This window comes from Rhea americana, unplaced genomic scaffold (genome assembly GCF_003343005.1).
Source record: "Rhea americana isolate MKP2758 unplaced genomic scaffold, rheAme1 scaffold_80, whole genome shotgun sequence".
Lineage (NCBI taxonomy): Eukaryota > Metazoa > Chordata > Aves > Rheiformes > Rheidae > Rhea > Rhea americana.
Genome location: NW_028186979.1, coordinates 923,970 through 947,095, shown reverse-complemented (window position 1 = coordinate 947,095; position 23,126 = coordinate 923,970). Strand labels below are relative to the sequence as shown.

Genomic DNA, 23,126 nt, shown 5'->3' with positions numbered 1-23,126 from the left:
TCTGAAAATTGTGAGACTCAGGACAATTCCACAACCAACATACTGAAATGCAAATTTCAGATGGGAGCAGTTATGTATTAACATGCAGTTGTGGGAAATCTGGAAGCGATTTCTAAATTGACAGCAGTGAGACAGACCCTAAATACAACTGGTCCTAAGAAACATCTTGAGTTGCAGTATTTTTGAAGCACTATTTTGAAGGAGGTGATAAACTATATTCACAAACAAATGTGTATTACTAATAGAAAATAGCACTGAAAGGATCAAACCAGAAGAAAAAATCCACTTACTGAAAGTGCTACAGAAAATTCATAGTCAAAAGTAAAATGAGCTTCTTGAAACAATGTGTTGCTACTGTTTAGGATCGCAACTCAGTGCTTTTTTCCATCTACTTAAAAAAAAAAAAGTAAAAATATAGTAAAAATAAAAGTTCCCTAAAAACGTAACTTGTTTCAGGAACAAATATTTATTAATTCTGAAAAATACATCATGGTTTAATGGACTATCCTAAGTATGAAGACTTGTTCTGATCTCAATCTAATTACGAATACAAATTTCTGCTTTCCCTAATTCTTATAAAAAGGATGTTCCATTTCACGTAAAGGAGTATTTGGATAATGTATCTTATCTGAAAATGTGTGGTTTTTGAGATATTGTAATACAAAGAATGGAGCATCAAGGAAGTCGAGTCTGGAAAGTGGTACAGTAAACATTATAGAGAGCTAGGTCTGGCTTGACCTCAGGCAGCCAAAGAGTGGGAAGCATGAAATGCAAATCTTGGCCTGTTGCTGAGGCTGTTGCTGCTAACTGATTCATGAAGTAGCTTTAAGCTTAAAGTAACAGCAGTCTTACAATGGGGATATCCCTATTTTCCTGATCAAGAGGTGAACTGTGGAAGWCTTATTTCTACTTCCTGAACAGAGGAAGAAGCTAAAAGTGTTGTGTAAAATGGAGTACGACTGCTTAAAAGAGTAAGGGGAAGCATAAGGAAATAAAACAGTGATAACTAGCTCCTTTTGCTTTTATTTCCCCTGCTCCCTGTACTGGTAGTGAGGATTTCAACTTGAAGGAAGAGATCTTGCAATTTAGATAAGCTGACAAGAGAGGATGCATTTAGATGTTCTGAGTCTGTATCACATACAAAGCCTATGGTATTATCAATATGCACAAACAGAGCAACATTCCTATTGCACTGTTTGAAGAAGATGGAGCACATAATTGCTTTTAATTACAGCATTTAGTTAAGTGTTTCAAAAATTCAATTTAAAAATGCAAATTCTGTGTTGTTATTGCATGTTCTTCAAGATGGTTTGGGGAGAAATAAGTACAGATATGTTCCCAAAGAACATTACTGCAAATGGTTATCTATTAAAGAAGTCATTATTAGGTCTAATTAATTCTTCGCTAAGCAAAACCTTCATGTACAGTCAGGTAGGCCTCCCTTATCTATGCAGCAGCAATTCTCTGGCGCTGCCGCTGCCGCTCTATTCTGGAATATACGGTACCTCTGCAGTCGCTGCCACCCACGTACCTTCATCATTAGCAGACAGTTTGCCATGGAGTACATCACCCGGCCCAGACGTGACCTCCACAGCTGAACAGAGGCTGCAAAATAAGAGCAGCTTGTGAATTTGCACAAATAAATTAGAGGTTCTTTCTTGCCATCAATTATTGGCCCTATGAATTATGATTTTGAAAAATCCCCCTTGTTAACATCATTGCGTTTTAGCCTGGAATTTTTCATTCTYGGCCATGCTCTACCATCAGGCAGAAAATTCGGCATCTCTCCCAGGGCTGCTTCTGGGGGACCATACACGACACGACAACGCAAAGCAGCAGACAGCCTCCTGGCTCGGAGCTCAGACTAAATCTTAAATGCTAAAGGAAGCCACACATTTTCCAGTATCAGAACAAAAGGTGCACAGAATGATTCAAGTGATAATAAGCATCAGTTTAAAAACATGTAATCTATGGGATTAAATGTGATGAGCTCAAGAATCAAACACAGCTAAAATGTCATCTTAGAGCCAAAAYATGCATGGTGAGAGCTGCCTGAGTCTGCGACTATTTGTGCTTGCCTCTGGCTTAGAGATATGCTGGAAAAATCTGCCAAGCCTGTCTGCTTTCCCCGTGCTCCTGGAGCTTGCAGGCACTAAAAGCTGCAGCAGCAGGTTTCGCACTCTCTCAGTTTGCAGACAGACTCCTGATGTTGTAAGAGAATGGTTCATATAGATCCTTATTTTCTCTTGTGTTACAGTATCCTAGATTAATGCTGAAGATATTCTTCTAATCCTCAAAAATCAACATGAAGAATATTAATTTAGTACATTTGGAAAATAAATGTCTCTCATCTCAGTCAATCAACTGTCAAGGTCATYGCAATGATTTGAGAAGGGGAGAAGAGGAGAAGCGGAAATTTCAGTGAGATTGTGATAACTGAGACCRCTCATTTGTATCAATAACGCAGTCTATGATGAAAAGCATGGCAGGTCACATGGATAATTTTTCAGCAGAGATAAATGCCACTACGAATAAGAAGAAAGTCTGATGAAATGTATATTCCCCTTCCTAAAAAGAACAACTCCTTCAAAAAAATCCTCTCAAAACAAAAGCGGTAAACATTCCCAATTTAATGTTGTCAAAAGGCATATCTTTGTGGCCAAGACTGAACCCAGTACCTTAAATCATTCATTAGCTTCTGTTTTAGAAATTTGCCCTTGACTACTGCATTCCTGCTGCTGTCAATGGAGAGGATGCTGCACACAAGGAGCACACATTCTGGTCTGCCTGGCATTTTCCTTTCTTTCTGCATGCCTGTAAAACCTGGACCTAATTAAATACTCTCCTTTATTATCTCGCTTATGTTAATCTCCTCTGTTTGAATGCGCTGATATTCTGGTAACTATGCTCAATTTTTTAAGGTCTTATCAAGGATTTAGGCGACAACAAATAAGCCACTGACTCCTGCAGGGATGCTTAGAACTGACTGAGACGTCTGGGCCTCCTGCACCCACCACCTGCACCAGCTGCGCTTCTCAAAAAGGAACGTAAAAGGGCCAGAGCGGGTTTCTCTGGTCTGTGCTATGAACTAACTAAACAGGAACCAGCTCTGATCTGGAAATTGTGCAGCCCTGTGAAGGAGGCTCCTTGGTACTGGCAAAACGGGTTTACTAGCAAAAGCAGCAAAACAAACCCAAAACAAATTGAATCACTGTATGTTACTGAAACACCTGAAGCCCACTCTGCAGATCCTAGCAGCTATACTTCTACCTCTAAACACCCCTTTTTCTTTGCTATTCCTCAAGGCTTCTGTGCTTCAAATTGTCATTCATTTCAATAGGAGATCTGTGCATTAAGAAGCTGCAAACTTGGCATCTCCCAGAAAACACTACTAAACAAGTGGTGCAATGCTGAATCTCTCCTCCTGTTGAAAAACTGGCAAATGAGGTGCTCTGTTCCAGACTAAGGAGATGTATATGATTAGTCAGTCAGTGTGGCACCTACTTACACCAGCCATAAGGAAATTACGTACTAAGCATAATCCCCATAATGAATTAAGGCTGTCTTCAGACACAGTTAATAAGGTTTGCTTCAGCTAGATTTCACAAGGAAAAAAAATCAGCCTCCTGTAGCTCCAAATGCAGCACAGAAGCAGAGAGGGAGCAGAACCAGCTGACCTCCACAGACAGCAGCAGTCAACAGTCCCTGCAAAGGTCGCAAGGGCTTTTTGGCAGTCTTAAACCTACAGGCAGCTGCATGATAAATATACAAAGATCTCTCCCAAATTTGCAGCAGCCTCATCCCCTGGTAACTACTAGCTGCTGCTTTTTTAACTATACTTCTTTCTGAGCTTGACTCAGCTCTGCGGCAGCAGCCGTGACAAAAAGTAAGGAGCCAGAAACTCACAGGAGTGCGGCAGACTGCAGGGCAGAGGATTATGACAGAGCTAGGAAAAAAAATCCTTGTACTCTAAAAGGCGATCAGACTCTTGGTTTTAAAGAAGGAGAAAAAAGGGAAAAAAGTATGGGGATAGTAAGGATGAAAATGAAGGTAGAAATGGGAAAGCAGGAGATAACAAGACAAAGGAGGCAAGGGAACAGCAGATATAAGGAGAGAAGAACAGAAACTTTTGGAGTGCTGTGTATAAATCTTGAATATCCGATTATTTCCCTGCCTTTTTTCTATCCCTTCTGAGAAGGGGAGTAAACATATTTGTTTGAATATACTTGCAAATGCCTTTATGATATATGCAGCTCACACAGGCACTCACTTTTTAAGGACATATCTAGATAGTGTACTAGTTCAAGTACAATGACACATTAAAGCTGCTTTACATCTGGTCCATTTGAAGAGTTCAGATAGGTCTGCACCATTCCATGTAGACATGCCTTTAGGGAATTGTTCAGAGCAAACTTTCACTCTGCTGACAACTATGCCCAGCCTCTTCCCATTGCAGAGGCAGACTTTGACTTCCCACACTCTCTAGGTGAATGTTATTCTAGAAGGAAGTTGATAAAATTTCCTTATTTTGTTAGCTGAAGCTGAAAGGTTTTTGTTTTCTTGGTATGAAATTTTTAGTTTCCAGGTTACTAGGCACCATGAATGGACCTAATTCATCATTTCATGTTCAATTTTTAAGCATTATCAAATGACCTCATTAACATAAATTCCATTAAAAAAAAGATGCTCAGACAACTAATTTGTCCAGATGACCTTTATGCAGTAATGAACCCTACACTATTGAAGTTAAAAAACTAAAAAAAAAAAAAAAAAAAAAAAAAAAAAAAAAAAAAACACAGGTGCAAATAAGATGATAAAAATGATATTTTAGACAAATACTATCTAAATCTCATTTTTAAAAGTGACTTAGGTATTTCAGGTGTTTAAGTATCATGCATCTTCAGTGAGATTTAGGCAGTTATGCACCAACATCCTAGACCAGTATGTATGATGGCAATTCGACCCAGAGAAATTCAGTGAGTTTCAGAGATGAGGACTGAGAGGAGGCAATGAGTCAAGGATTAAGATGAAACATCCATATAGCTCCTACAGCAATATGCTGAATTAYTTATACTTTGCGCATTTCTAAAGAATGGCAGCCATGTTCTTTGTTTCTTCTAACTAGGAAAAAATTTTGATTTAGTACATCAATTTGATCAAAATAAAAGGCAAAACTGTGAAATTAATTCCAGCAAATAAATGTACAAGGTGCACCACTTCAGAGGCTGAGCAGGCTATGAGATGACATAAATGCTGTTTTAACAACTTTGAGGCAGTCTTGTGAAAACTTCTGATATACTTGGGCAAGCAATAAAAATACACTATCTGTGAAGAAAAGGTTTAAACAATACCTACCTTGTCTGTTCTCCTGTGCAACGTTAGTCATACTTCCATCTTCAGCTAAGCCTTGTTCTAAATTTTCTAGAATCTGGAGTAATTTTTTTAAAAAAATAACTAACAGGAGTTTAAACAGCATTTTGTATTAAATGCAAATTATCAACAATTGACAGTCTACAAGAAAAAATTCAGACAGGAATGTTTCACATCGAGACATTTCAAAATCACTGATTATTACCATAGCTAGATCATTTGCATAAAGTAAGAAAGCCTTTGTATTGTAGAAGCATATTAGAGTTTAGGTTTATGATACTTACAGACTATTAAATGTCAGTGCACTCTAGGGACATACACATTTTGTTAAGCAAAACATGAAATACGTTCCACCAGAAAATGAATGTTAACAACAATGCAGACCACCAAATGGAGTTTTCACAGACAGCCATTCCCTCTTGCCTTCCTTCCACCCTACCCTGGGCTCTGGTTTTAAAGACAGCTTGCTCTTTATGACCTTAATGAATAAAGCGCTCCTTTTGGTTCTTTTAGTTTGCTTTGCAAATTTTGGGGTTTATTACTGTCTTTTTATTTACTATAGATTTTAAATAATGTAAATTATTGTGTGAATGAAGCATTTGTGTTGTTATTGGAAGAATGAACATCAGTATTTACTGAAGTTTGTGTCTTAAGCACTTTTAAAATATGCAAGATTCCATTTAAAGTGCAAGTCAACTTTCCTTTTTCTYCTCCCATTAATTTCTCCCACCTTATTCTCTGACTCCTACAGATCTCCCCATTTTTCCTGTTACAGATTTATAACTTTGGTCACAGACCACTGCTAGAGATTCCCTTCACAATCCATCAAAGCTGCTTGCTCTTTAATCAGCTGCTATGGTTAGCCAATTAGCAAAATACAAGGCTCTTCCTCTTCTGGGGACTGGTGCGCTTGCCAACAGAGCCGTTAGCTTCTGTTAGTTTAAGAAGAGATTTTTTTTCTACATTGGGAAAGCATTCAAATTGTGCTCAGTGCTTTCTAAGCAGACTCTTAAAAACAACACAGAGGAAAACCTCAAAAGCAAGGAAAGGCAAAATTAATCTGACCTCAAATGGCTTTTTGGTGCCTTCTACAGTCAATGAAGGCCAATCAGTAACTCCAGAAAGTGAATTCATGCTACCTATTTTAGATATCTTCAGATGGAAGGGATTGCCCTAAGAGATACCAATCTCTTTTCATAGACTACAGTGAAAGCCTGAACTCAGGTGCAATAAATTTAACTACACGTAACTTAAGAGCTAGGCGAGGAATACAATGAAATGACTGCAGTTACCACATGCCAGCTGAGCCAGGGTAATTTTCCCTGCAAGAATTGTTAGCCCCTGACAGTACAAGGTAACACGATTTACTGTAAATGTTGTTCGTAGAGGGCTAAGTTAAGTTACCTGATCTCAAATTTTGAGAAGCTAAGAGCATACACTTGTACAGATACTGTGGCGTAGTTGATAGGTGGCAATTTAGGACACCATAGTAGTGTGCTTGTGAGACTCAGTCACATTTTCAAAAGCAGTGTAGCCACTTAGGGTTTACTTAGAAATCAAAGCACCAGATTTTTAAAAGTGTTAAAATGTCAAGTGTATAACTAGGCACCTCATCAGGCACAGAAACAAACACCTTCCTTTCCCCAAGCCAAAAACCTTAGTTTCTATTCTAGACCAGCCTAAAAAGTGACCTTTCTCTTCCCTAGGAAACACAGTGATCACTTTTCAGTCTTAGATGTTCCTACTCTTGAAATTATAACATAACAAATTACCTTCATCAATGAGGCATACTATCTTGTTGAAAAATACAATGGATTTGTTTGCAAAGCCCTTCTGTAAAAACATGCTGACTAACATAATCAGAAAAGAAAGAATTAGATATGAAAATGCAATTAGAGTATTAGATTAACCATTCTATGACATCTACTTGGGGATATCTAGCCATCACCTCAAGCTCAACGTAATTAAAACAGAACTCGGGGCTGATTTGAGGCTAATTGGTTTATTCCCTAGGTTTATCTCCTTTTGCCCTTCTTAAACATAGGAACAACACCAGCAGTCTTTCAATACTTGAGAATTTCCCCAGTTTTCCAAGAATTGTTTAATATTAACATTAATGATTCAAGTAGTTCCTCAGTGTAAGTTACRTGGGTTAGCTGATATGAAATTTTTAATCTTAGCAGCTCCTCTCATCTTTCTTTTCCACAGATGGTAAACTGTCTATTCTAGCAATATCATATGGGATAGCTCTAAACATCCTTATTTAAAATATAAAAAGTAGTAAGCATTGAACAGTTCTACCATCTAGTTTAAACAACATTTGTATATATGACCTATGCTTTTTCTTGTTTTGAATGCACACGCGTTATAAACACACACATTAATTACACTGGTTAGTATTATTTTGCTGAGTTGTTTCATTCTCTATCAATTGCCTGTATGCTTTAACAACTTAATTATGCACATCACCATTTGCATTTTTAATTTCCTATCCTTAAATATCTCTTTCTTCTTTCACAATTTTTAATCAGCATTAGCTTCTTACTCAAAATAACCCTTTTTGGTGTTTGTGGAATTGTGCCTTTTTGGGTACTCAGATTGGTGCATTATTATTTCTAAAAACTCACCAAACAAGGCATGAAGAGAAATACTCCTTACAGTGAAGGCACATATGAGAAACAGAATACTTGCATATTCTTGGTAACTGAACCAGGACTGGAGGTTGAGTGAAAATGAGAAAGCAAAAGCCATCTGTAGCTAAGAAACCAAAAGTTTCATCAAATTGGAAGTAAAAAATAAGACTGGGAGATATGAATTGTATGTAGAGGATGGTCTGGTAGGAAGACAACATGAAGGAGGGATGGAACTATGGAGGAGGTGGCAGATGGGCAAATGGCACAAGAAGTTTTTTAAAATTTTGCAAGGATAACACTTGTAGAGACTTTTTTAGGCAGCTAGACTGTTATCTCATCTACTAGTGCTCCACTCACCTGGTGGAAGAGGACAGTACAGCTCTGTCATTTGAAGAATCAGAGTTAAAACGCAAAACAGGTTACACTATGGGATGTTATTTCAAAGAGGTCTCCTTCATTCAGCTAGGAAGCTTGGTCACAAACATGGGATGAGTTTAGCCCAAGCCTGACGATTTGTTCTTTTGGCATGTCCTTAGCAGCCTTAGCACTGAAGTGATCATGAGTATGTTTTTGTATGAATATTTGAATAGAACAAACCCTTTTAAATAATTGCTCCTACTGCTTCGGTGTTTGGAGACTATTTACTTTAAGCAGATGTATAAGTGCAACAACTCACTGAAGCAACTTATATTGGGAAGACCAGTGACAACAGAGACAATAATAATTTCACTACATTTTCTCAAAAAAAAACATATTAGGCCTTTGGCTTCATAGATTATTTTATTCCTAAATGTTGTACCTAAAAACAAGAGATGTAAAATACCAGATCAGATCTTGATTACAAATTTGCAGGAATACTAGAAAATGATTTTTCAATCAACCTCCAATCCTAGTTCAATTACTAGAAATACCTAAGTATAGATAGGCTGAAGAGACTGAGTTACCAGAATGCTGACAAAATAACTATGGCTAGATCTTCAAGTCTAATGGCTAATCTGAAGTTGACAAGTATCTCTAGAGTGCACAGAAGAAAAAGCAAGAGGGAATTTAGGAGGTTAAAAAGAGGTATCAGACAGGAATAATGGGATTACATTAAGAAAGAGAAACAGAATAAGAAGACAAATTTTCGTATGATAAGAATACATCAGCATTAGCCTGGAATAGCCTCCCAGGGGAAGTGGTCTCGGCTCCATAGGCTGGCTCATTAAAAGCTAAAAAACAGCCTTGCATTGCGAAGAGACAGACTAGGTGAGCTAATAGGTCTTTTCTCTCTTCTAGCTTTTATGCCTCCAAGATCACCTCATTTACATAATCACTACTCGTATGCCCTTCAGTAAATAAGGATGACCAAAGATCATTTTTCCATTTTTTAAAGTAGTAAAGTAAAACACTGGAGGCTTTTGGTTGAAAGTCCCCCTAATTCTGTTATAACCCAAATGGTTCCCAAGCGTCATATACAAATATGAAGAATAATTAATATACATTCGTTATGTTAGTTTCCTCGTTATGTCATGTTTTTCCTTAAGCATTATGTGCTCTTGTCGTGAACATTCCACATGTGATCTAGATTATTAGACTAACAGCATTCCATACAAAATTAAAACTGGCGTACAAACAACGGGTTTTCCAGACAATCCTGCATGACTTCAAATGGTTAAATTATCATGAATTTACAATTGCTTTTTAAAAATGTCTTTATCTGTACAAGCTCTCCTTTTTCACACTCTTGTTTCTACAGTTGTTTTTGAACTGTTCAAAAAGACAAGGTATTTAATTAAATGCAAACAACTGRAGTGATCTGCAATGAGGTGTTTAGATTAACTAATCAGAAATATCCCCTTGTGAAGGATGGTATGCTTTATTTGTTTGCAGTTCGCAGTTTTCTGTGTGCTGTACTTCAAAAAGCAGTGCCCACCAGCACCATGAATAGCTTGTCTGGTCTTCTGAACCCTGGTCCTGGTGGAATATGTCAGAAGGAAGGGGAGATGGCTCCTATACTGACATCAGTTAAGTATATTCACCTGGGAGCAACTTCACAAATTTAGAATAAAGAAAGAGAAATCAGGGAACTGACAGCAAGTGCACAGAATGGGGGATTCTTTGGAAAAGCCAGTAAAAGACATAGAGCCAGACTCAAAGAAACTTTTCCAAAGGGCACAAGGAATCACACAGAGTCTGTAGTGCCATAGGAAGCCACCAGAGGTTGATGCAGTGAGAATCTACTTAAAAGGATCTGTTCTTCAAGAGCTTAATGGGCAGGGAAAAGAGTATCTTTTATTTGCAGATCTCCTTTATTTCTTTTTCCTCTCCTCCAATTTCCTGTATTTAAACAAATAATCAGTCTAGCTTATGTTCAAACAAAATCTTGCATTAGAGTTCAAAAGCTTCCTTAGTATATTGGCCAGGCTTTAAAGCTATGCACCAAAGGAAAAGCGAGCAGGCAGAGCCACCTCAAGGTTTTAGATAACTTAAGGGTCTTGAAAAGAAAAGAGGGGAAAAGAAGCTAATCTTTCATTCCCCTTTTGATCAGTAACACTTAATCTGTGGAGAATCAGGGTTAACTACATTGTAATTAAGATACATCCATTTCAACACAGTTAACCACCAGCTGATGAACACTGCCTTCTCAGGTGTCGCTTCCTCATTTACATTCATACAATTTTCTCCCCTGTTTACCTGATAAAAGAGCTTAGATACTAGCTAACTTTTAAGAGGCTAGTGGTGCCTTCATGACTGAAGGCAGACAACATGACACTTTATCACACAAAAACAAGATATGAGTTGATCTACTGCAAGTTGGGATAGGCAAATATCAGTAGCAGCACTGTGAAATCCTGCAACAGAGGACTATGACATTTTCTAGAAGAAAATTCCTTCAAATTGAGGAGACTGCTTACTTACAAATGCCAAAGGTAAATGCTGGAGAGAATAGGCTGACAGTAATATTAGATGAGATGGTCATGAATAAAAATATTATTCATGAAGCCCTAAGTGCTTTCCAGAAGTAGTTTTTGGCCAAACTTGCTACATCTTCAAGAATTTCCGAATAAATTCTTTCCAGCTCTACAGCAAAATGCCACATTCATCACCTATTACCAAAAACTTTCTTCTTTTCTCTCATAATAGAAAGAACAATGTTTTTTGACAGTAAACATTTGGTTATCCTAGTGAATTATGATTCAGGCAACTATAGTAATAAAAATTCTTCATTTCTATTATTCAATTCATTTTCACAAGTAAATATAGGAAACTTCCAAAGAATACTGCAAATAAAATGTAATTATATGTTATAAACAGTTTTGAAATTTTCAGTGTCGGATAAAACAATAAGGCTTCATTTCTTCTGGTAATTAACACAATTTATAACATTTACAATCATTCATCTATTAGATTACTAGGGAAGATTTCTGTTAAAAATTTAAGAATGGATGCTTAACACTTAGGATATTTGGTTTAGTGGACTGAGATATGGATATTGCTTACAACTCATCATTCCAGGCTCAGCACTGACAAATTCCATATTATAATTTAGGCCCTAATTTTATATTGTTGCAACTTGGAAAAAAAGAAAACTCTAAACAAAAAAATAGTTTGTATTTCTAGTCCTAAATGACTGGCATTTCTAAAACAAACTATCTAGACTGTTTCTGAAAGAGAAAGCATAAGTCTTGGTCATTAACAGCTATGTTTTTGGGATAGTTGTATGCAGCTGAGTGAGGAAAAAAAGGCCTCTCTCACTTGCCCTTSAACGTATTACACTGTTCTCTCAGTGTCTTGCCTGGCATAAGCAAGAAAGCAAGGGAACTATCTTTTCTATTAGTCTATATGTTTTAGTCAGCAGAGTTACCAAGCAGAGGAGAGAAGGATGCTGCCTCCTRAAAGGCAAAAAAAGAGTTAATGATTTCTATTAGTGAGTTCCTCATTTGTAWCATTTGTTTGACAGAGTCAAAATATGCTAGCTCAAACCATATGTTCTGGATAAGGACAGTAAAATATATTCCTTAAATATTACAAAATGCTGTTGCATGGGGAAGCTGTTACCTTGGTGCAGATTATCTTCATACTGTGCAGTCTATCAAGTGATTCCTGAGGATTACCTAGGTACTGAGGAAGTTCAGCATGCAAAATCCGCATGGAGAAAGGAACCATGGAACCTAGAATCATAATTTTTATTAAGTGTGTTTGCTGTAACCATTAGTGCACAATCTGCCTACATTCTGTAAGGTATTTCTCACTTGTATATGTGACAAACTCCATTTTACCTTCAAATTCTCATTTTCTTCTTGTAACTAAAGATGGGAAAGATGAGGAAAACAGCAAACCTTTTTGCACTTTACAGCATGCAGCATATTTTAAAAATGTTTTAAATATGTAAATGCACGCATACCATACATAATCAAGACAGTACGAAAAAGGTGCACCTAATTCCATATTCCAAAACAAGGTGGACACAAAAGTATAATATATATTAAAGATTTTTATAAACCAATTACAATGAAGGATAAAAATGGAAGATTACTCAAGTTTTACCTTCGACATTACTCCTGACATTTAATAACTACGCATTATTTTACAATCAATACAGAAAAATTAAGATGGAATTATAGGTCTTAAAAGGTATGTCTGCTAAAAAAGGTATATAATTTGGGCAAGCAAAACCAATTATATGTATTTTTTTTCCCAATAAGCAGAAAGCTGATGTACAGAACCCCTACATTATATCCAAAAAAAAAGATAGAAAAACAACATGAATCAAATGAAATTAAGAATAAAACCACTCTAATGAAGAACAGAAAAGCATGCTACAATAGAAGAAATTTTTAAAAAGGAAGTTCTCCAACAAATTAGAATATACTATAAATACTTGATTGTTCCTTTTGATATTAATATCCATAGGTCTGTGTAAAGATCGGAATCTACTATGCTTAGCAGAGATCATTCCTTTGGTAAGTGTTTACAGTAGATAACTTTCAGTCTGTGCTTTACTTCGTGAATGTTGCATCTTCCACAAAGAGTTACTGAACAACTCTGCTGTGAGATCTACTTTAGAAAAGATGGCATGTTTTGTGTATTTTTCTGATTTACTGAAAACAAACAATAGGGAAATAATTTTAAGGAATATCTGTGGGGGAAAAAAAGGTTTCTTCCTTTTTAAATTAGCTGACATCTTTTTTTTTTTTTTAACCAAGGGTCCAATCCTCCAATCCGGTAAGTTTGCAAGCACTGACTTGACAGACAATTTCAAGAGCTCTAAGGAAATCCTACAGCATGCAGTATGTTGCTTTCAGATATCTGCATATTCTGTTTACATGGGCAATTACACTGAATATGACCATAAACTGAACATTACTAATTACACTGAATATGACCATAAACTGAACATTACTATTAAAAAACAGAACAAGCATAATGGGGAAAGAGGCCTTGCAAAATAGTCTAAGGTTCTAATATTTTAATATAATTCATTTACTTAGTTTGGACATATTCTAAAGGGACTTCCCCCTTGAGTCACCCCTTGGCTCATCTTTTTTCACAAATAGGACTCACAAGCTTTTTACAGTTTTTTGTACCTGTTCTTAAAAAGCTTGTATGTCAAAGAGCTAAATGCTATATGCAATTAGTCACTGCCTCTAAATATTATTTCTAAGGGAGACAAAGTTTTAATCACAAAACCAACTCAGTAATTATGACCTTCAGAGTAAGCTAATTACATCTACCTAAGTTCTCTTTGGCCAAAGCTAAGTATTCCCAATGGCCTCTGTGACTGCTGTGTTCTCTGTAAGGAAGTATACACAAGTTTTGTACTTCATCATACACGTACAATAAGAAAACAAAACTGCCTTTAAAATTCTCTTTTAGAGGGATTATGAAAAAGGTCATTCAACTAATATAAAAAGATATTAAAGGTTTTATTTATTTATCCTGACATCATCTAGCATGATACAAGAAAAGGTGTGTAAGTGTATGGATGGTGAAAAACAAAAAAAAAGAAGGCAAAAATAACTAGAGAGTAAATTCTGAGCCAGAATACCATGCAAAAAAATGTTTTATAGAGATATGCTAATACATAAACTATACACCTTCAGGAAGCAGAGTTTTCTAAAAAAAAAAAAGTCTTGTTCATGTAGTAAAGCTTTGGAAAATCTGACATATAAAATGTAAAGAATCTAAAGTTTTAGCAACATTTTTGGTTAATGACAGTGTTCTAGCATTTTCAACTCTGAACAATGTTGTATTATTACATTCTCTTGTAAAAACCTGCAAAAGGCCAACACAATAAATACTCCYACAGAAAATCTGAATTGGAAACAGCACAGTTCAACATACAGGCAGATAGATATTTAACGGAGCACAGATGAAATGTCTCACGTTATCAATTTCTATAAAATTTATAAAACATTTTGTGAAATACTTTTGGGGATTGCATATTTTGTAAAGTATTGATCTTCCCTATTGCTGAATAGAGCCATGCTGTTATGATCCATGCAATGGGATGCAAAAACCCATTACGCATCACTAATCTACATCATCAGAACTGGTGTCATAGTATGTTAGAATGACGAATGGGACTCTAGGCCAACTTATACGTTATAAGAATCTGATTTATTTGCTACACAACTAAGTCTTTCGTTGCGATAAGCATTCAGAACTGTATTGCTTCAAAATGTACTTTATTAAGGTATTATTTCTTAACCACCAATAATCTAGTATTCCATTCAGAGTACGTGACCACAACACACTCCAGCATGGTCCTTAGCAGGAATGTTAGTAAAACGATTTAGGTCTCACCGAACAAAAACAGAAGGAAGGCAGCCCGCATGGAAAGGGTGGTCAGTGCAATGACTTTTCAAATTAAAATTTAAATTACTATTTCACTCAGGATGATCTAAAAAGTAGCCAACAGTTTCTTTGCTCTCTCTTTTTGAAACTCACAATGTAACGAGTATCCTGTATGTAATTTTCCTTTAAGTACAGAGCAAATCCTAGCAGTGAAATTTTGTTACTTACTGCCTACTAAACAAGCTGCAGACTTTTACTTTAGATCTCAGAAACACTAATTGTTTCTGCCCTCTTCCTCAGTTTCCTTCCACTCCTCCTGAAAAGAGCCTGTTTTACACAAAACTAGGTCTGTTCTACCAAGGGTGTGGTAACAGTGGAGAATTAAACAGTGAGAAAAGAAACTAGCTTTTAACTTTGGTAAGGCTGTCTTACCACTCCATGCAAACAGTATTTTGTAACTTTAAGTCAAATCAGATGAGAAAATTGCTCATAATAAAACTTGTAGCACGCATCCAAGCCACTCATACACACATATTCCTCAAATACTGTTTATAAAAAATAAAAACTCAGATTTTTTGAGAAGTAAATTTCCCCACAAATGTCCCTATCTCTAAATAAGCTTTTTGAAAAGTTAAATTATATAAAGTGTGGTTAAGATAAGCTTAAGCTTGTAGCTAAGCTTAGATAAGTGTAGCGAGAGCTGGGCCTCTTCAGCCTSGGGAAGAGAAGACTGAGGGGGGATCTTATCAGTGTGTACAAGTACCTGAAGGGAGGGTGTCAAGGGGCCGGGGACAAACTCTTTTCAGTTGTCCCATGTGACAGGACAAGAGGCGATGGGCAGAAGTTGAACCACAGGGAGTTCTGCCTGACCGTGAGGGGGAATTTCTTCCCTGTGAGAGTGACGGAGCACTGGCACAGGTTGCCCGGAGAGGCTGTGGAGTCTCCTTCTCTGGAGCTATTCAAAGCCCGCCTGGATGCAACCCTGTCCAACATGCTCTAMGTGACCCTGCCTGAGCAGGGAGGTWGGACTAGATGATCTCCAGAGGTCCCTTGCAATCTTACTGATTCTGTGATTCTGGAATATATATCTACTTCAGTTCCTATATTTATAGACTGATTTTCTGGTTAAAAAGAATGATCATAAATTTACTTTAGACTTGGTAAACTTTTGAAGATTTATGAGTGGTACTTGCATAAAGTGCCAATGCAATCTACATGCAATCTACATACACTTTTCTTGAAAATATACAGCATTAATATGAAACGCATATGAAGAGATCTAGTCATCAAAAGAACTTTATGACTCCTGGTTAATATTTGTGTAAAAACTGAAAAAAAAAAAAGAGAGAATGAATATATTCTACTACTATATTATTTCCGTCATGCAAAATGTGTTTCTACAGTTTTCTCAAAACTAAGAAAGCAGAATAATCTTTGAACTAGTTTGAGAGCAAAATCTCAAGAAAGAGCTTGAAGGCATGAGAGAAGCAGCAGCAAGTTACTAAAAGTCTTTTCAGAAGGTGGACGGTTATGAACCCTTGTTATCAAAAGACTTAGCAAGGCGACCTGTGTGTGCACTATGGTGGGAGTGAAAGACTGGGAGCATAACAGGTTTGCGAAGCAGCTCAGCCAAGTTGCACGGGGAGAACGGAAGATGAAAAAGGTGAAGACAAACTATAATATGACTTTTGCAAATCTTATGCAAAGCCTCATCAGTTCACTGATAAAATGTRCCAAGCAATCAAGTAAGAGAACTGCAGAAAGTACTAACTTAGAACACTTAAGCAAGTTAACAGATCTCAGTAGGAATTTTGGTCTAAACTACATGACTTAGATTTATTGCTTTATGACACAACTGTATCATGTCGCATCAAAGGCACGACTTTCAGCTTTTCTCTGCTGAGACTAAGAAAGCTAGTGTAGAAGTGCCCATTCTCATTAAAAAAAGGAGAACACACATGAACACAAATCTGCAAAAACACAGCTTTTACTGTCTTATGAGGCACATAAGTTGTCTGATTAAAATAAATGTATTTTCTAACATTTTAATATGAGGATGATGAGAAAAAAAGAATTGAGCCTTAATAACGTGACTGTCACAAATTTTGCTTAAAAAAAGATGCACAATTAAAAACATTCAAAGCCAATGTAAGAAGCTGAACTGAAAAAAGAAAATAAACACCACTTTAATAAGTTAAAACACAGAGTATGTTTAAATGTGACCATCAACAATTCGGTTTAGTTAATTATGTTACAYGTACTACATATATAGTACATACATACTATATACAATCAGATGTCTGACATAAAGTTGTATATAAAGTAAAAAAACCCACTATTTTAAAAATGTACTTTTAATAATTATTAAAGCAAGATGAAACAGAAAACATTTTCATTAGTTTACTTTAATAGGTAAAGATATTTCCTAGTTTCTTAGCAATTCTTAGCAATGTGCTTCTGCACAATTTTATGCAACAATTAAGGATTTTTAAATGGCACGTTGAAACAACAGAAAAAGTAGATTTATTTGCAAGTATAGGCAAAACACAAGGCAAAAATACACTTTTTTTTCTTTCCTAAAGACAGTCTARCACACTACAAAATTCAGACATTGATAGCAAGGATAATACAACACTGATCTCCGCAATCCCTGAAAATGACAATAAATCAATGCCAACATACAAAACGTGTACCAATGTATAAAAAAGCACTCTTGTGTTTCTTCTAAAAAGGAGTGAAAGTTAGACTTCATGCTGCCCATTCAGGACAGCACACTAATATAATTAATATACACAAAAAATATTTTTGATGATTTTTATCTGAAGATAGTAATAAAGGAAAAAAGAGTTAACGAGCCACGCTGATAAAAAATATCATGTAGCATGCATGTATTTACTTATCTAGCACTCCAAAATTGTAAAAATCTGATCTCTGTTAAAAATTATTTGTCATCCCACCTCCAGCTTTACTTTCTGCACTAGCTCCATTTACTCAGCAAGGACTAGATGGGGGTATTGCCAGCTGCTTCACTCGTTTGAGTGCCTAGAGGCTGCTACAGCAGCTCTGAAAATGGCCAAGTTTCTCCTGAACCTATTTAAAACCAAAAACATTCATCAGAGGTTCTTTGAAGGCATCTATATTTTTTGASTGTATTATCTGGCAATCCTAACTCAGAGACACTGCTATCAGTTCAGTCTCTGTAACAATGTAACATAAATGTAACATAAAAGTTGCTACGTAAATTCATATTTTTTTTGTAATATGAGAGAAGGAATAACATATCCTAATGTATTTGTGGGATTAAACAAAAACATACTGCTTCATTTGTAAACAGGATAATCCAAGTATATTTTCCAATGTGAATCATAAAACTGTGAGAAATGCACGAGAAAACYACAGCTTGACTGCAGAAAATCCATGAAAATTAAGTAAAATTTATCTGCTCAGCAAATTTTAATGAGTGCTAGCTTGATGCCTGGTTTTTGGTACCTAGGTTACGCATGCTAAAATCACTAACTTATCTTTACAATACCAAGAAACATAAGCTGCACAAAATCACAGAAACAGGATTACTTGGCAAAGTATTACCATACCAACCTCCTATGGAATATAAAAGTTTTTTAAAATCTTTCGTATCTAGAAACAATTGCAAACTATTCTTTAAATAACAAYATCTGGAGCTCCACTCAGACTTCTCAGAAGGATTATTGGTGATCTGTGTTGGCTACTAGTAACAAACACCTCTGAGATGAAAAGGAAAGGTTTCCTTGAAGCACACAGAAACAAAGGCAAGAACAAGAGACTGTTGTTTTCTCATTACTATTGCACTCAGCTCAATTGTACCCCTTAAATCTAGCTTTCCTTTTTGCTCATTGCCTCTAAAAAGTAAACAAACACTCAGACCTGATACTCAAAAGCCAGCAGCGTGCAAATGATACCCAATTGCCTCTGCAGCAGCTCCTACCAAACTGCAGGGCCTGCTGCAGTGCTTTTCTAAGCATGCTCCCTCAGCTAACAGCACATTAGCACTGTCAGTAGCTGGAACAAGTTGCCAGCGTAGTTTTTTCTCTGCATAAAAATTTTGTCACCAGTGAAGTGGAAGAGAACTTTGTAGGTAACACTACAAACAAAAKAGGAAGGAAGAAAAAACAAAAAGACAAAATAGAAGCTGAAGAGCCACTGGTTAGGAAAGGAGATAAAACAAGTATTCAAGGGTCAAAACAAAAATCTACCCCCMCACACACTTTTCCTCTAAAGCTACCTTTGAAATCAGTTCAATGTAGTTACAAAAAGAAACTACACAGCAACCTATTTTATGAAAGACCCAAAACTTCCATATGATATACAAATGACTTTTCCTCCTCTTCCATTTCATATCTGCTAATTAATTACTGTAGTAAGCTAAAAAATACTTTGAATTGTCAACTATAGTAGCTGAATTGTAAGGAAAAAGTTTTTCCAGGCAACAACAGGAAGTTACAGGAATGCTACTACCAGTCCAGACAGTAAACAAATCTTGTGGTTTAATGGGAACTTTGACCCAAGTCCTGAATCAGGGATGACTTGCAGTTGGTATTACTCCAGCAGCAGACCTAGGACAGGATGGCACCCTACTAAATGTCTAGCTATRCATAGTGTTTTGGGCGGCTACCCACTCCGATCGGTTCTCCCTGCAGACAGCTCGCTTGCCTGTGAGGCAGGCACGGCCCCAGGAACCCTTCCAGGTGTGCTGCAGCGCAGCTGCCCATACAGAGAGTGGTCTTACTTTCAACATATATTATACATTGTCGGTAATTACAGAAAAGTTCATTTTTTTCTCATATTTCTTGAAATATGTTTCTCGTATTTCATTTGTTTCTCATATTTTTGCTCAGGCATAACGCAAGGGGATGTCTTGTTACTAACATGCACAAGAGCTCTTTCAAAAAAGAGTTTGGTATCTCTACACAGTATTGTATGGCACTGTGTAGATCCATATCACCTGGAACAACTCAGGAGCACAGTTTTTGCCAAGATTAATTTTTGCTTTAGGGTCTTATTTGGCACACTGAAAACCAAATGAATTTCACACTGACTATACCAGTCTATGTCTTTTGTCAGCACCCAGAAGAAAATGTCYTCTTTAAGGATGGGAGACAAAACAATACTAGATATGATTTTTGTCAAAATTAGTTCTTTACTTTCCACTAGTAATTKATGTTGTATGACTAGTAATGTCACCTGCTGAACTAGAAAATTTGAATACCTACACTCCACGAATTAGCCTTGGAGAAGCATGCATGCACTTATGGGCAACACAACTGSTTCAAGACCCCTACCCAACAATTTCAGCAGGGGCGGAAACTCCCATGACCTTGAGCCAGCCAACACTGGGTTAATAGCATTACACTCCATCTAGTTTTCTACTATTGTGTTGCAAACAGTTAAAAATTTCACCTAGTTATACCTTTGATGAGTCGACTTGGTTAAAGTTCAGAAAAATAATGATTTGAAAGCATGAAGAGACAGTTCTTTACACTTCTTTAACAGTTTGCTCCAATTTGTGCCAGCTTCTCCAGAAAAACAAACTGGTGTTTAACTGTAATTTCAGTATCAAGCTATAATGTCCTGATGAAGGTTTTGCTTATGCCTTGCTCTATTTATTCACTCTGATTTAAAAATCCTATTTAAAGTCACTGTTTTCCAGGGAACAGTCCTCTTTTCTTGGTTAAAGGTAAAGTAATTTTTCTTTTAATAAAAATGTCAAATGATGCTGTTGAAATGGTGTAAAATAATAAAGAAAAAAGAATAGCAAAAATTTCAAAGATTGTAAAGAATGAGATGTTTCTGAGTGGCTGAAAACAATGGTTTAGAACAGACACAGTTTCTTAATTTTATGCATCTGAAACTGAAATCTTACTAGAATTTATTTTCAAAGTACCATGGAAGCAAAGTTATGCTGATGTTCACATGAAAAAAAAGACATATAGTAATTATACGCCTCCATAACGACTGTGGCCAGGTTGTGCCAGGATGTGTACAAACACACAGTAAGACATCAAACCTTCCAGAAAATAATGAAGACCTAAGGAAATACTATCAAAAAAGGAGAGAGGAGAAAAAAGGAAATACTTTCATCTTCCAGTTCCAGAAATGAGAGAGAGAACTTACACGTTGTGCCCAGTGACACACAGAAATTCTAGAACAAAGATGAGAACTTGTCTCTGAAATTCTGATTGCGTAAGCAGAACACAATTCTTTCTTTCAACAATTCTTTCAACCAAGACAGAAAAAGAAATAAATGTTAACAGATGAAATAATAATATGCAYATCAAAAAAGAGGCTGATTGGGAGWGGAAGCATTCCAGATAGAGGGAGAAAATGCTAAAGTGTGTCTGAAACTTTAGAAAGGGCTGTTATTTTCATCTTACATTGGTTAACAAGAAAACAAACACGAAGAGGTAATGACATTTGTTCATGACTCTAGTCGATCAATAACAATAGCATTATGAAGGTCTAAAGGGCAGGTTGTAGAATTTGGAATACAAAATTTAATTAAAAAGCAGATTAAAGGTAAGGAAAGAAACTATACCTGTTTCAATAAGCATGGTTTCATTGGGGAAAAAAAACAAAATAAGAGARTAAGACTGAGTATATTAACACTAAGCTATAACAGAAATAAACGTGCTAGATTAAATACTTCRGGGAAAAAAGAATGACATTGTACTGGCAGAAAGTTTTCACCAACTTGGTTACTGTTAGACCATACTTTCAAGGCACACAGTGTAATGAAATTTGCTTTGCAAAAGGTGCTTATATATGTGAGTGGCTATGTTCACGTGATATCCCATGGAGATAAGAGGGCTTCATATAGACACTGGACTTCGACATGTGCTGCCTTCTGCAAAACATGTTTTGGATCAAAATCATGTCCTCTATTGCATGTTACTCAGTACAGAATTTAACAAGAYGGCATAGCTTGCATGTATACCACCACAAATAAATGTAAAGTTCTTTCATAGAGCAAAACCACATCTACTAAGCTTAGATGATTCTTAGACAAAAGGTAACATCCTACAATTACTGTTAAGTATTGACAYTTTATTTTCAGTAAAGTAAGACTGCTTCTAACATGATGTCTTATATTTGACATCTGTTGACAATCTTCAGGGATTTCACACCCATTTTATCTATAGAAAAGTCGTAAGAGGAAAAATGGTTTCATTTTATTTWAAAAAAGCTTTCTTAATCATCTTAGATATCATTTTTAATTACAGTAGATCTATTTGTTTTCAAAGAATATGTTTTTTGATTGTCCTTTTGGAATGAATGAGTTTCATTCATTTATATTTTACCAGCATACAGAAGGCAAAATTGAAAAATGGAAGGAAAAAAATATCCTGAAAGTAAAAGAGAAACTCCAGAAGTATGGGAACAGATGGAGTAAATAGCAAGATCAGGTAGAAGTTTCTGAGACCAGAGATTCCAATTTATATTTCTTTACGAACAGCTGYACATTTTCATAACTGACATAATATAACCACCACCCCAGTTCAATCAAATTCAATGTCTAGCCCTCATCTACAGCTCTTTCAGAGCAGGAAAAAGAGAATTCCAATGGCTAGCAGGTCTTTCTTCAGATTTTCTTGTTGCAGAAATGCTTTCTCATTGGCCTTCTAGAGCTTATTTAATAAAACTTAAGCACCAGAAAGCAGCAGTAAGGCTGCTTTTATCATTTATAGAAAATATAACTAAATGCGATAATACGTCTATAAAAACCTCCCCTTCCCTGCACAAGGGAAAAGCAAAATACACAACATTTAGTCTCAGAAAGTTATTCTGCTTTATACATACATAGATTTATACACACACACACACACACGCACACGTATATTTACATACATATACACAAACATACACATTTGTACATACTTGTTTATACAAGTATATATACACAATGTGCGAGTGTTGTCTGTATATACATACATGTGTGCATTTATATGTATATAGACATACATATACACATTTATAAATCAGAATAACTTTATCCACATACAAACACACACACACACACACACACACAAACTCTTCACAACTTTTCTCTGTGGCACTTCTAACTGATGTTTATTTATAGATGCATAAAACAAGAAAAAAAAGACAGCAAAGGAGAGGGGGTGACATTAAAGTCAGGATAAAAGGCCTAAACAGAAAGTTAGTGAGAAAGAGGAAAAAAAATTGACTGTTCAATTCCAATAGCRTATCTGTATAATTTATAAGAGATCTTAAAAAGTGATGATGTAGTAACTTTGAATCCTAATCTCGCTGTCTGTGAAAAGTAAACCCTAAAAATTCCAGATCTAACAG

General features: G+C 36.1%; 1 protein-coding gene across 2 annotated transcripts in view; it reads right to left on the bottom strand.

Moving 5' to 3' along the window:
• The window catches only part of TRAPPC12 (trafficking protein particle complex subunit 12), a 58,434-nt gene that overhangs the window by 12,103 nt on the left and 23,205 nt on the right, over positions 1-23,126 (bottom strand). For both annotated transcript variants that reach the window (XM_085322924.1, XM_085322925.1), the window contains exons 5-7: positions 12,045-12,157; positions 5,356-5,428; positions 1,532-1,605 (exon numbers count right to left, since the gene is read on the bottom strand). In XM_085322924.1, coding sequence (XP_085179050.1) covers positions 1,532-1,605; positions 5,356-5,428; positions 12,045-12,157 — 260 coding nt within the window. The remainder of the gene's footprint in view (positions 1-1,531; positions 1,606-5,355; positions 5,429-12,044; positions 12,158-23,126) is intronic.